Raw genomic sequence first — 15243 nt, 5'->3', positions numbered from 1 at the left:
GGGTTTATGAAAGGAGTGGGGACTACTTGCTTCACTTTGTCAGCAGGAGAGGGTGTCTTCAATAAGGAAAGGAACTTGCCTGTGGCCTACAGAAAGCTGGGGGCCCTCACTAGGGAGTGTCTGGAACCCGAATCCTGTGCCACAGCCCCTCCCATGCTGTGCTGCAGCATCAGGCACAGACTAGAAGATCACTGGGGGATGGGGGTCCAGGGACCCCACAGAAATGCCCAACAGGCATTGTAGGCAGGGAATCTGTCATATTCATATCTGGCAGGCAGTAGGATATCAAAAACTGCATGGAGAATGAATAGAAGAGTCTGCCCATTAGAAGTGAAAAATTCTTATTCAATGAGCACTTGTGTTTGCCATGTGCCGGTCATTATTCCCAGTGTTTTACATGTACTACTCCCCTAATCCTAGTAAGAGGTAGTAAGAGGCCTCTGAGTCAGTAGTAGTATTATCCTCATTTTAGAGATGAGGAACCTGAGGTACAGAGACGTTAAGTAACTTGCTGAAGGTCACACTGCTGGTTAGGGGCAGAGCTGGGTTGAAGAAGCTAGTACAGCCTGGTTCTAGAGTCCGCTCCCTCTGCTCTGAGGCTATGCAGCGTCTCAGGGTTGAGAGACATTGCTCCTCAAAGGAAGTAGCCTCCGTTTCATCTGCCTCACCCATCGTGAGGACATGACTACTGATCAAACCATGTCTCCCTCAGTACATCCTGCCCTGGGGATCTGACATATTCTCCACCCTCTCCCCGTCCCACCCCCTACTCCAGCCCTGAGACCCTGTGGGAGGAAAAGGGAAAGGACTACAAGCCTGGGAGGGTTGCAGGAGTTTTCGACCTTTAGGGTTGAAGGTGCCAGTGGAAGGCACTTGGATTCTGAAGTTGGGGTGGGATCCTGGAAGCCAGAGTCTAGGGCTGGGCACAGGCAAGAGAGTGGTGTCCAGGAGAGTCAGATTTCCTTCAGGGTTGAAGATCCAGTTCTCCAGGGTAGGGTCGGGACTTGAGCCTTTGTGTTGTGTCTCAAAAACCTGAGTGTGGCAGAGGTGAGCCCAGAAAGGTGAGAAATACCAGGGAAATGCTCATTGCCCAAGTGGGTGCAATCCTGCGAGGGCATGAGCTGGCCACTCAGGCTGTGGCTCTGGATGCCTCTTAAGCAACGGTCAGGAAGTGACTCAGGCCTCAGACTCTGCTGACATTGACCCCCTCCTCAGGCCTCAGCTGGACTGGTATTTACTCAGCAGCCAGGCAGCTTTGGAGAGATGTGCCATGGACGATCCTTTCTAGGGAGTCATTAATGGGAGAGAAAGAGGAAGGGGTCACTGAGGACATCCTGGGTGCTCCCCTCCCACAGCCCCAGGGTTCTCTTCTCTGAGCTCCAGGGCCCCTGAGCTCTTCTCCTGCCAGACACTGGCGTAATATTGTGGTGTTGGTTTCTGCCCTATTAACATCGAGTCAGGGGGTTAAACCAACTTTGGAAGGAGACCTGAATTTCCATCCTGCCTCTGCAGTACCAGTGTATGACCCAGGGCAAAGTTCCTTGCCCTCTCTGAGTTTCAGTGTCCTCCTTGTAAAATGGAAATGACATTAAAGCATGACGAGTATATTTGAAGAGTCTTGGGAATGTATCGTTCCAAGTGCAGTATAACAACAACACAGAGGTAGGGACTGTCAATGCCTCCAGCCAAAGATCCTCAGAAACACACCTGTGGGGAAACGAACTGGGTTTGTCATTCGTTGCACGGAGAAGAACATGCACACAGGAATCAGGGCACGTCTCGGTAAGAGGGTGTTGGAACGCACATATTATTAGATTTGGGCTTATGTTAGGTGACTTCGTGGAGGATATAAGGAAGCTGGACTTTGTTCTGGATTAGGTGCCATCAGGAAGTAGAGGTGATTCTCTGATTAGGTATCTTAATATATCTTACCTGGAAGGAGGGCCAACTAGAATGAGGAGAGAACCATAATTGGTAAAGTAGCAGCCTTCACTCAGAGTAGCTGCATGGGGGTGTTTGGTCATGTTTGTGGTCTGGACAATACTCATATTTTCTCTGTGCTCAGATGTGATTACAGAGTGTCTTGTTTTTGTCTTGATCTGTTGTGGTCACAGATGGTTTGTCTGCATTTAGCAGGAGCACGTAACATGAGCTGGGCCGGGCCAGCTCCGAGCAACAACAAGGTCCAGCTGATGGGACTGGGCAGTTCCTGGGTGTCAGGATACCACTGTTATCCTAGCACAGATGGAGACGCTGAGGCCCAGAGGCAATGACTAATTTGCCCAAAGTCATACATGACCAAGAAGGTGGTGGACACAGTCTTCAAACCTGGTGTCCTGCTCTAGAGTCTGACTGTTTAACCACCAGCCAGGCTGTCTGGGGCCCAGCAAGTGCCTGAGAAGTGGCTGTTCTTATAAGGTTGTCTTCCGAGTGAGGCTGTGAGCCTCTAGAGGGCAGGGACATGGTTCTGAGGATGGCTAACTAGCTTCTTAGAAACTGAGGCAAAAGCCCTACATGATGATGAGGCTGGCTGCCCATAATCCTGGCCACTGAGGTGCCATCTGGCCTCAGAAATCTGGCAGTTCCTCAAACACCACAGCCCTCTCTGTGCCAAACAGCCGGGCCAGCAACTCAAACTCGCATCTTCACTGGCTGTGAGACCTCTACAAAAGGAGAAATTATGACCTGCCTGGGGTCTCCTAGGGATGAAACAGCAAGGGAGCCCAAGAGCTCTGGCCCCAACTCTTGAGAGGTTCTCATGCTCCTTAGGGGTTTTCAAGACTCCACAAAACAATCAAAATTGTAAGGAGATGGAGAGATGCAGAGTGAGGGCATGTGGGGGCTGCTCTGTGGCTTGTTAGCCTCAGACAAGTTAGTTAGCCTCTCTAAGCCTCAGTTTCCCCATCTGTAAAATGAGAGTAAGTAACATTACCCACCTCATGGGGCTGTCATGAGGACTAAAAGAGATGACAGGAGAAGTGTCTGAGATTCAGGGCCTGGCACATAGTAGGTGCTCACCCAAGCTCCTTCCTCAGTGCTGTCCAGCTTTGCCCCCCAGGCCCGGGTATCCTGGCTGCTCTGCCCTCAGCCCCAGCCTTTTTGCTGTTCAGTCCCTGCCACAGCAGGAGCCCCTTAGTTGACTCCAACTCACATCAAACTCCTTTATCAAGTTTTTGCCAAATTCCCAGCCCAAGCATTCATCCACCCATTTATTCAACATTTACTGTGTGCCAGGGACTGATCTAGGTGCTGAAGATGTAGCAGAAATGCAACAGATAAAAATCGCTGCTGTGTGGAGCTGACATTCTAGTGGAGGAGGCAGATGAAAGACCAGTGAACAAACATAGTATTGGGTTGAACCCTCTGAAATTGCTGACATTTGACAATTTTATATGATTCAACCAAAGGTAATGTCAGGTAGTGTTAAGTGCTATGGAGAAAATACTGCTGAGTAAGGATATAAAGAAGGACTGTGAGTATGGTTTTAGGTGGGGGTGGCGTAGCAGGGAGGCAGGGAAGGTCTGTCTGAGGAGGCGACATTGGAGCATCTGAATTCAGGGCAAGGGAACTCTGGGGGATGAGCAGGTGTCTGCCTTCCAAACTTGTCCACTCTGTTCCCACATCTGACCTGCCTTCCAGTCTCATTCCTCCCATGCCACCCCCTCCCCCCAACTCCAACAGTCTCTGCTAAGTCCTCCAGCTCAGAACACCTGGGGCGGCTTACTGGGTCCATTTTTCCCCAGAACACCTTCCCCTTCCAGGGGACTCAGGGCCTGAACAGAACATCCATCCCAAGAGCAGAGTTATCAGGCACCCTTCACCCTTCAGCTGTTCCCTCAGCCTCCCCGCCCTTTGCCTTGACCTGGTCCTCCCTGCCTGCCCTCAGAGTTAGCACCCCCTGGTGGAGGATAGGGGTAGGGACAGCTCTGCTAGAGCAGTACCTCCCAGCCAGCCTTCTTGGGACTCAGAATGTAGACCCCTCTTCCTCACATCCTACACCACCCCATCCTTCACACCCCCGCTACTCCTCCTCAAGACCCACCTCCTTCAACCGGCCTGCAGGACAGGCCCTCTGTCCTTGACCCAACCCTGTGAAGATGTGGCCAGGGATCCGTCTGGTGGAATATTCCAGCGATGTTGAGGCCTCTGCCCCCCTTTGATCTCTGCACTGTCCTTTGTAGCAATCAGCACGCTTTTAACTAGTCTGCGTTGCCCTCTGTGAGATGCCCATCTCCACCAATGAAGAAACCAGCTCCGTGAGGGCAAGGATAGTACCTTGGTCACTGCTGAGCCCCCGGCACTATTCTGGCTCACACTGGGTGCTCAGCAAATATTTAGTGTGACCAAAGATTTTTGTGTCTCTTGTGGGTACAAGGGACAGTGCGGGGATGTGGTTTGAAGACACAAATGGTGGAAGTACAGGAACATCAGTGGGGGAATATGCTTGGAACCAGCCTCCTGGGAGGTGTCTGGGTTGTGTGGTCTTTGTCAGGTGGGCACCATCTGGCCTGGAGGTGTGGCTTCCACTTTCTCTCCCTGTTCCCTGAGGCAAGGCCCATGGGTATATGCTGTGTGTGCAAGTCTGGACCTGTGTGTGGTGGTAAAAGGCTCTTGGTTAAGAACCAGGGTGCACAACCAGAATTTGGGGAACTTTTTTCTCGCCAAGAGGTTGCACCAAACTTCATTACAAACAGGCCCCTCCCTGTCTACGGCCCTCACTGCTCCCACTGAGGTTCTGGATAAGCCAGACGCGCCACGCTTTGGAACTGCCCTTTCTTCCTGGTCTTTAAAGTTCAGCTCCAAACTCACCTCTTCAAGGAGGTGTTCCTGAGTGAACTGCAGACCTGCTCCCCTCAGGAACCCTGTACATACCCTCCCGACCCCAAGATCTTGGCTGCCTGCAGCCATACACCCCCAGGCTATGTGACATCCACGTTCTTGGATGGACTAGTACTTTGGTGAGCCAGAGGAGAGTAGCCGAGGACTGCGGGGCAGAACTGGGTTTGACTCTCACGCCAACACTTAGAGCTGTGTGACCTTGCACAGGTGAGTGCATGTCTCTGAGCTTCCTCATCAGTACAATAGGACAGCAACACCCACCTGGCAATGAGACTGTGGAAGCAAGGTTGCAGGCCTTGTGCATGGTGCTCCTTCCTGCCCTTCAGGACTGCCACACATCACCTCCTCTGAGAGTCCTCCCTGACCCATCACAAGCCCGGGCCCACCAGACTTTCCCGGCCTCACTTTCCTTCAAGCCATTGTGTATCTTATATATACACTTAACAAATGTCAGCTCTACAAAGGTAGGCATTTTGTCTATTTTGTTCGTTGCTGAATCCCAAGTTCCTAGAGCACTGCCTGGCATCCAGTGACTGATCGAATGGCAGGTACGTAGTAGGGGCTTTATAAACAGGAGCTACTATTATTACCGTACGTCTCTGTCTTGTTTGTTTGCAACTGATAGTTTGGTGGAAGTCACCTTCATGCCTGGGGCAGTGCTGGCTCAAATGACCTGCCAAACCTCGGTAATAGGGTCACTGTGCTGCCTGGGCTCCTGAGTGACCTGCCCCAGGCAGAGGCAGCTCTGTACCTGGAGGACACCTCAACAACCAGCAGTTCCAGGCCAGAGGCCACTGGGTCAGCCTTCTATGTACACAGCCAACACCAAGACACATGGATCAACCCCAGGAGTCCCATGACCTTTGTCAGGTCAAAGAAATCCAGACAAGACTAGTGGGGCTACCTGCCATGGCAGAGGCGTGGGCTCTGAGTCCAGCTCTGCCTCAACTCCCTGGGTGACCTGAAGTCACATTGCCTCCCTGCGTACTTCAGTTTTCTATTTTACGTGTTTAACAACTATTGACAGAGCACTAGTTACTTGTCAAAAGTTGTTCTAAGAGCTTATGTACATGTAACTCATTTAATCCTCTCAAGAACCCTTTGAGATGGGCTAATAATATCCTTCATTTTACATAGGACAAACATAAGTCACAGAGAGGTGAAGTGACTTGCCCAAGGTCACACAGCTAGTAAATAAATAGCAGAGCCAGGATTCAAGCCCAGGAGTCTCGCTGCAGAGTCAGTGTTGGTAACCGCTATGCTCAGCTGCACTGAATGGTGCCTGTGAAGGGCCAGTCTTTGCCTCTTAGGAATCTGGGTTTACTTCAGATGGTGGGTCCATTATTTGGCACACACTCATTTTCTTAAAGGTTCCAGTTAGCTTCCCTAAACAAGAATCTCCCCTCCTGCTCTTCTCCAAATTGAGTAACTGATTTCCCCTTACTTCCAGAAGAAAACAGCCAGTAGTGTGCCAGAAAACAGGGCTGGGGGACAGAAGACCCGATGCGTAGTTTGTCGATCTCTGTGGCATAAATACCCCCACCGTGGCCAAGTTCATGCTACCAATCTGATGTCACGGAACACGGAGTTGAGAAGAGGTGCACAAAATCAGCTCCCAAGAGCCACCACGTGCAGGCTCCAGCACGCCTCTGGAGCCAAGGTGCGGCACAGGAAGAAGTAAGGGCTCCTTGGGTACAAGCCACCAGCTGGTCCCCTTCACCCTGCCTCACAGGCCCTGCCGCCTTCCCTAACGCCACCCTTCCGCCCTTCCTAACCTGCAGGGGGCTGGGATTTAGCCATGGTTCCCTGGAGAGGGCGCACCAGCGGGGCACTTTGAGAGCAGAACTGGACAGGTGTGATGGGTGAACCAGCAGTGATTAATCTTCCTGGTTAGCGCAGCCTTGCCTCCTTGTCTTTTCGCTCCCGGCTGCCTGGGGGGTAAAGTTTAAACTTCTCAGCCTGTTGGACAAGGCTTGCTTTTCTTGCTAATCAGATCCTCCACGGAGTCTATGCACAAATGACCTCCATTCTAACCATCTCGCAAACATGCCTTACTCACCCCTGTCACCACACCTTTGAGCTGTTGCCCATCTGGAATGCCATTCCTCTGCTTTGCCAAGGATGGGGAGGACTCTCATGCCTCAAGACCTGGCTCAGTAGCACTTCCTGGGATCGGCTTTGCCAGGCTGCTCCTCCCCAAGTGCCCTCTCCGTCCTTTGAGTCCTGCAGGATCATAGCTCAGCAGTTGATTTTCTAACAAAACTAAACTAACTGTAGGTTTCTTGAGGGATGAGTGCCTTCTTTCTCTCCGTCCTCCATACCTCAGCAACGTGTTGTAAAGCTGTAATCCATTCAACCAAATTTTGCTGAGCACCTATCAAGACACTGAAGATACAAGGACAGATGTCATGTCCCATACCCTATGTCCCCAGGAAGCTCATGCCCTAGCGAGGGAGGCAGAGCAAACAAAGAAATCACAACATACTGTCACCTGCGGCTAGGAGTGTAAGTTGGTACGAGCTTTTAGGAGAACTGTTCGGGAATTTGTTATCAAAACGGTGAAAATGTGCCCCTCATTTCTCCTGATAATTCCATAGCTGTATATTTAGTCTACATAAAACAGCCACAGGGGGACACACTGTCACCGTATTGTTTATCTTTTGTATCAATAAAGAGGCAGTTCCAACATCATGAGAAATAAGTAAAAGAAAAAAAATAATGCCTGAATTCCAGATTTGGGAAATTGGTGCATATTATTCCCATATGTGCTTTTTACTTGTGCTACATATGCATGTATCTGTAGAAATGTCAAACTAGGTAATTCTGCGGTTTCCTTTGTCACTCAAGATTGTTGAGATCTGCCTGCGTTGATTTAGTCTAGCACAGGTTCCTCCGTCTGAGCACCAGTGACATTCACGTTTGGGGCCTGATAATTCTTTGCTTTGTGGGGAGGGGGATGCTGGGCTGTCCAGTGCATCACAGCAGCGTCCCCGGCCTCCACCCACTAGGGGCCAGTTGCTCACCGCCCCCTCTCCAGGTGTGAGAACCAAGAATGTCTCCAGACCCTGCCAAATGTCCCTGGGACACAGACAAAATCTGGGGGGAGGCAAAGTCATTCTACTTTATTTGTTCTCCCTGCTATGTACTATTTCGTCATATGAATGCACTACAATTTATCTTCCTATTCTCCTAATAATGGACTTTGAGGTTTGTTCCAGTTTTTTTTTTCTTCTTCTGCTATTACAAATAATGCTGAGAGAAAAGTCCCGGTATTCATTTCCTTAAGCCCATCTAGGAAAATTTCTCTAGAATAATTACCTAGAAGGAGAATGCAAGGTCATAGGGGTATATAGCTTCCACCCTTACTAAATCCTGCCTAACTGCTTCCAGTAAAGAAAGCTTTATCATTTTTGTGTAGTCAAATTCATCAGCCTTTCCGTTACGGTTTCCAGGCTTTGCAACATGCTTCAAGTGCCCTTTTCCATTTAAACCGTTGATTTGTCTGGAAAGGACTTTGGCTACAAGTGAAAAACAGATGTCCAGTTGTTTCAACACCATTTATTGACACAGATGAGTGAATAATAAGCATCTGTTTTTATAAAAGTTATGCATTTTTACAGATTTAGGAAATTTTCTGGGAGTTAAACCAACCTGTCAAGAGCTATTATTTCCAGGTAGTGGGACAGTGGATGTTACCTAGCTACACTGAACATTTTTTTCAACAATAAACACATTTTATTTGTATCATGAAAGAAGAGTAATATGTAGTTAGAAAAAGTAATGTAGTAATTGCTTTGACCCCAGTAATCTTGGTGCAAGTTACAGAAATACCCGGAGTGGGCACCTGACTCCAGCTGAGGCTGGGGAGAGGCTGGGTGGGGTGGGGGTGTATCCTAACTAGGGATCAGGATGAGGCTTGTTGGGGGCAGAACAGCCTCCTGTTGGGGACACTCCCCACCACAAGCACTTTGTCAGCAGCCATTATCAAATAGTCACTGCCTGTCACCCGGCAGAGCTGTGGGTGTGACCCTTCCGTCTAGGGCTCAGACCATCAGCTGTGTCATGCCTGAGCAGTGATGGGGCAGGAACAAGCCTTTGTGTAGTGGCAGCAGACGATGATTTCACACCTTACAATCAGAAACAGACGGCTAGTCGGCAGCCCTGCAAGTGGAGCCAGCTGATCAGGTCAAGGTAACACCTGGGAGGACACACAGGCCTAGGACTCCCACAAAAAATCCCACTCCCTCTCTGCCAGGCACCAGGGAGGTGAATCATGGGTGCATGTGAAATGGCCACCAGCACCGTTTGCTGAGGTTCTGCCCTACAGTGCCAGGGAAACAGCAGTCACCATTTACAACTGTCTCCCCCTATTAGAACATCAACTCCAAGAGGGCAGGGATCTTTTATGTTTTTTTCCCATGTTCCTGGTGTCTGACACATAGAAGTTACCCAATAGCTATATGTGGAACAGCTGAATGAGGCTGCAAGCTACCCTAGTGATTTCCAATTCACCTTTGTTTTCCCTGGTAGTTCCACTTTAAAATGGCAGATGGATGGGGGAACAGTAGGAACTATCTGGATCATGGCCATCAGCCACCATTGATAATCTTTTGACCCTTGTTTCAATTCATTAAATTGCTGTGCATCCAACTTGAATCACACAGCAAGATGGAGCCAAGAGATTCAACCTCTTAACACTTGTCTCTTCTTAAACTGGGAGCTTTCACACAACACCTTATTCTATAGGGTGGATAACCTGTACATATTTGGTTACTTTCTTTCTTTAGATGGTCTTTGCTTCTAAAGATTGTCGACTGTAAAAACAGGAAGCAGAGGACAAGATGATCTGCCAGTGATTAAAAGATGATAGTCACTCACTGACTCAGTCAATAAAGGTTGGATGCACGTGTGCCAGGTAGGTACCATGCTAGGTGATGGGGACAGGATAGTGCACAAGACAGTCTGTGCCTTCAAGGACGTACAGCCCTGAGCTAACACTTATCGAGCACTTACTGTATGCCACAGGCTTTACGTACGTTGACTCATTTAATTCTCACAACGACCCTGTGAGGTAAGTTCAGAGAGATAATTTGCCCAAGATTGTATCACTGGGAGATAGGCTAGGATTTGACTCAGATTGGTTCCTGAGCCTGCATTCTTAGCCTTCATGTTTTTTCTCTTGAGCAGGTGATAACAAACACCAGGCAATGACAAAGCAATGTGATAGGTGCCGCCTCTGGTCAACGCCAGCGGGTGAAAGCAGCACACAGGAGGCGCACCTAAAGCAAGCTTGGGGATGCTCGGGGAGGGTTTACAGAGTGACACTGGAACTTAGCCCAGAGGAGTGGGGGAGGAGAGGCAGGGCATCCTAGGCAGAGGGAATGTCACGCACAAAGACCAGGAGAGTGAGAAAGCAAGAGCACGGGGAGACACGGTGCATTTAGAGCCGAGCCATGGAGAGGGAGAGGAAGGGACGTGAAACTGCGGAGGGAAGCACTGAAGGGAGAAAAGGTGGCTGCCGCAGCCCCTCATCAGCCTGCTTCTCTCCAGAGGCCTGGAGGTGCATTTCTACCCCACATGATAAGGAAGCGGGGGGTGGGGGGATGCTGGGACCTGGGCAAGAGGCCCAGCGTGCGCTGAGCGAGACAAGGCACTAAGTGCCCAGTGGAGGCTGATTTGGACTTTGGTGCCCTTTTGACCCCTCTTCCTTGGCCAGCAGCAGCCAGCAAGTCCTTAGGGAAATGATGCAAAATAAATTGTTCAGCGTTTTTAAAAAAAGAGATCTATCAGAAATTACACAAAAAGTCAGAGCCTCCTATAATCTATCACTACCCAGAGATGGTTGCTAAGAGTTGGCCACCTTATTCAATCAAGTCCTTGTTGACACATACATGGGCTACTTCCAATGTTTTGCTATTACAAAGAATGATACTGAATAGTCTTACTTTTTCGTTGTGTACTTGTGAGGCCTCTAAGTTCTGAGAAGTATAGATGCTAAGTTCAAAGAGTATGTATATTAAAACATACCTGAACTATAAGTTAAAAGGTCTTCATTATTTGCATGTTCATTAGCCAAGTCCTGTCGCCATGAGACTGCATTGAGAAGTGAAAGTCATCACGTGGAAACCTTCATTAATGGACAGACTACTTATAAAAGTAGCCCCTCCTTGCTTCGTAAGTATCTGAACCCAGAGTGTCTGTCCTACCCATTCTAGGCTTCTGTTAGTCTCTAACTGATTATATTGTAAACATATGACAAATGACACATATATAATGCAGATTAATTGCAAATCTTGCAAGACAGTGGATCTCAAACTTGACAAATAATGCTATAAAAAACTGCTCAAATCTCAAGCAAACACACTGAAAAATGTGGACCTGGCAGACTCAGACGTTAACAATAAAGGGAGATGTGATAAGGTGGTCACCTAGAGATACTTATAAAAAAGAACAATGTGAATATCAAAAGGCTGAGGTCCATAAAGAAACTGAGGAAGATCTCAAATATTTCTGCAAAAATTCCCTCTAGATTATACTGCAAAAATCAAACAGTAAGGATACCATAGGATACTAAACATGGTTTCACTCAAAAGGCAAACGTGATTTTTTCTTTGTTCATTATAAGAATATATTGAAATTATGAATAAGCTTTTATAATTTCATTCAGTTTTCATGATTAAAGTCCCCATCAGACTTCCTCTCTCCCCAAATCCCCAACACACCCAATCAGATTCTGGTCCCCATTTTAAGTGGATTCACTTCAGGTGAGCTTTTCCTGGTGTCAACTCTCTCCTTGAGCTGAGCAGGCCCTCTGCTCTCTGAAGCCAGGTGGAAGGTTGCATCATGGCGCTGACTCCGTACGTGGAGGCAAACTATCTCCTACAATTGTCTGATCCCGACAGGGGCTGGTGTACACACATGACTGGCTCCCTTTTCGCTCATCCCCTTAAGAAGTCACCGAGGACAGGATGAAGAGCCTGTGCCTGGTTTGCCCCTATCCCTGCCATCACTCCCAGCTGCCAGCCGGAGACCAGACAACACAGGATGAAAACCCCCGCCGCACACTCCCTATACCCACAGGCGGGGGGCCTCACCACCCCCAGACACCTGTCAGCATGCCTGGGCCACAGAGAAAGGAAGGACACCAACACTGGCCCCAGAAACAACCGTGAGACCTTGTGGCTCTTTAACCTTGTGATGCAATGCAGTAGTTTTGAAGACGATTGCAAGGGTCATATGATAAAAGAGTCACCAGATACGTTTGCTCAGAGGTCTATAAACCACATACACAATCCAACCTTGTCTCCACAATTTTAACATAAAAGTCTAACTTTCTACACATAGTCTTAGAATGTCAAAGCTGAAAAGGACGCACATATATTTAAACAAACTTCATTTTTCAGATGAGTAAATTGAAATCTGAGGCCAGGGGTTGGCAAACTATTTCTGCCCCACCATAAAGTGTACAACTAAGGGGCTCTACAAATGTTTTCCAAATTTTAGGAGTAATATTAAGATCTGTCAGAAATGTATGCCAGGCCACAGCCCAAAGACCATTAGTATAATGCCATATTGTGCAGTAGATAAAAACAATAAAGAGAAAAATATAACAAATTTGAGAAACTCAATACTTTGAAAAATAGGCTTTATTTTACCCAGTGGTATTGTATGACATCCTATATGGCATAACTGATTACAGCCAAGTTCATGAATACAAATAAAATAGCATTTTCCCTCATTCTCTCTCTCGTTTTCTGTTCAGAGAAATCAGGAAATGGGAGCATTATGGTCAGAAACCAGGAAGCTCTTCCACAGGCTCCAGCTGAGTCCGGGCTCCTGGAGCATTAGGCCTCCTAACACGTATATGGTCTCATGTGCAAAGAAGACCTTTATGAAAAAAATATTCAGAGCAATATTTCTGTAGGAAATCACACTAGCATTTACAACAAAACATGGCTGATCAAATTCATCTTGCTGTGGATTATGAGGATGTGAACTGCATATAAAGGAGATGAGGCCTTTGTGTTCAGTTTCCTTTAAAGAGGGGGCAAATCTTGGGTGATGTGTGATCACCATCAGCTGCCTCCTTCCTTCTCGCTCCAGTTGACTTGGGGGTCCTACCCTGTCCCTCTGGAGTGCACATATCACTGCACTGTGACAGAGAAATGGAAACACCTTGGCCCAAATACAAGACTTGGACACACAGCCAACACTGGACGTGGCTCTATGCTTTCTTATTTCACAAAAGGTTTAACTATACGGGCCCTTATGTAGCACAAGATGCCTGAAATTCAGAAAATTATGAAAACAACTCTTCTCCACCCCTGAGGATATTTCATCTTTATAAAGTTGAAAATACAAAATATTAAAATAACTTGCCCTTTCTCCCCATCAAAAAGAATCACATTCTCATACGATTCCTGCATTATACAAAATTCTGAAATAAAATTTATTTCTCCCCAAACCAAGACCAAGAAGTCAATGTTAAGCTGCCAAGAAGACCCTTTTCCAAAGGGTGGAAAAAAATACCTCATTACTTCTTCTTCTTTTTTCTTTTTAATAACTATATTTAGACAAAGATGGCAAAAGGAGTTTCTGGCCTCATGAGCTTTTTATTTTTCACTTTGATTTTCAGCATTTCTTAGCATTGGTTATTGGACGTGACGAGAACTTGTTTTCCAAAGTCTGAGATATTCCTGGGAAAAACCCTGATCTTTTCCGGTTGACGGCTCCCCCAAAATAGTTTGTTGAAAACCAGATGGCAAGAATGAAAATGCTATACATCCATCTGTTTAATTTCTTCATAGTTTTCACATCAAAAGCACCTTGAATATCAATTGTGTTCAACACAAAATAGCACTGGGGGCTGAAGAGAGGGTGGCATCACCTGCCCACAACATCTGCCGAGGTGACATGGGTCCTGAACTACCCACGAAGTCTCCACTGGCAAACTCGCCTGGCACCAGGGCCTCCCGAAGGAAACAGGACAAGCAGCTGTGCATGCTCAAATAGCAAGACGTGCAAAACACATCCTCATTCTGCTGGGAATAAAGAACACACAGGAAGTACACAGACAGCAAGAACCAGCCTCCGACTATGCCAATACTGAAGGAACCTCTGCACTGAAGTGGGTGAGCAGAGAAATGGCAATGACACCTGGGGGTCGGGGCGTGAGGAAGAGAGAGAAGTACATATACGCATGCTCAGACATGCACACACGGTGCCTCCGAAGGCTCGCTGGTGACTTCGGCTTCACAAGTGGCCGTCCGACAACTGACAACTTGCCTGCCTCAGAACTTCATCTGCTGTACCCTCCTAACTAACCACACCTTCTTCTCTCTTTTAAGGCACAAACATATTTATAGTTTCAGGTACACCTGTTGAGTTCTGAGAGTCACGCTTAGCAGGTTCATCATGGACTAGTGCACAGAAGCCAGTTGGTCCTTTTTGGCTGATGCGTCACTGAGGGACGGCTTCAGATGTGAAGCAGCCAGAATGGGTGAGCCTTCTCCCTGTGCCACTCAGGGATGTGGTCAAGACTAACCCCCACCTTCAAGGTGGGGCCACAGGAGAGGCCAAAACGGCCAAAGCATGACTGGGGTCTGGGATGTTTAATAGCTTTTACTTTGCATTTAACAAACCCTAACACGATGGCAGCTCCTGCCTGCCCAGCCGACTCACACAAAGAGCAAGCACAGACTGCCACACAGAGACCTGTGACTCCAAGTACGGTCACCGTGATCACAGTCCGCTCATGTTCTCCTGCCCGCCTGCAAAGTCAGACACACACACGAACACACAAGAACACACACGCATCCACACACACACACACCCCTTCCACCACGGAGGAAATCTTTGCAACAAGAGGCACTTGGGCACTTGAATGATATTTGGAGAGTTCCCATGAAAAGGCCTTCCCCTCACAGTGAAGTGGGATCAACAGAACAGAAACCAGATACTCAAGACTCCATCTCTTCTTGGTCAAGGGGTGGCGGCACAAAGCTGATGACTTCATCATAGGTCAGGCCTAGAAATTGGGAAGGAGAAGCAGGATGTGAGCATTTATACACTTTGCTGGCAAGCACCCTAACTTCTAAGCTCAAGATCCTTCCTCCCTGTCTGGGCTAGTGGTTCGAGGGGCTACTTCAAATAACTGCCTCATTGCTTGTATGTGATGATGCCCTAATGAAACATGTGATTACAGAGATGTTCAAGGATACATGTAAGAGGGGAGGTACAGCTCAATGGTAGAGCATGCTTAGCATACACGTGGTCCTGGGTTGAATCCCCGGTATCTCCATGGATACATATAAAAGAACCATTTTTTCTTATTTCTTTCATCACTCAGGGCCTCCTCTACAAGCTCTCTGGAGAAGATGCTCAAGAGAAACAGCATTCCCATGC

General features: G+C 47.9%; 1 protein-coding gene across 2 annotated transcripts in view; it reads right to left on the bottom strand.

The window, feature by feature from the left end:
* Positions 1–12467: 12467 nt before the first annotated feature.
* The window catches only part of MAPK14 (mitogen-activated protein kinase 14), a 61966-nt gene continuing 59190 nt past the window's right edge, over positions 12468–15243 (bottom strand). For both annotated transcript variants that reach the window (XM_010949015.3, XM_010949013.3), the window contains exon 12: positions 12468–14866. In XM_010949015.3, the coding sequence (XP_010947317.1) occupies positions 14799–14866 (68 nt within the window). In that variant the 3' untranslated portion in view covers positions 12468–14798. The remainder of the gene's footprint in view (positions 14867–15243) is intronic.

The sequence above is a fragment of the Camelus bactrianus genome, chromosome 20, assembly GCF_048773025.1.
Source record: "Camelus bactrianus isolate YW-2024 breed Bactrian camel chromosome 20, ASM4877302v1, whole genome shotgun sequence".
Taxonomy (NCBI): Eukaryota; Metazoa; Chordata; class Mammalia; order Artiodactyla; family Camelidae; genus Camelus; species Camelus bactrianus.
Note: the sequence above shows the minus strand (reverse complement) of the source record. Positions and strands in the feature narration are given on the sequence as shown.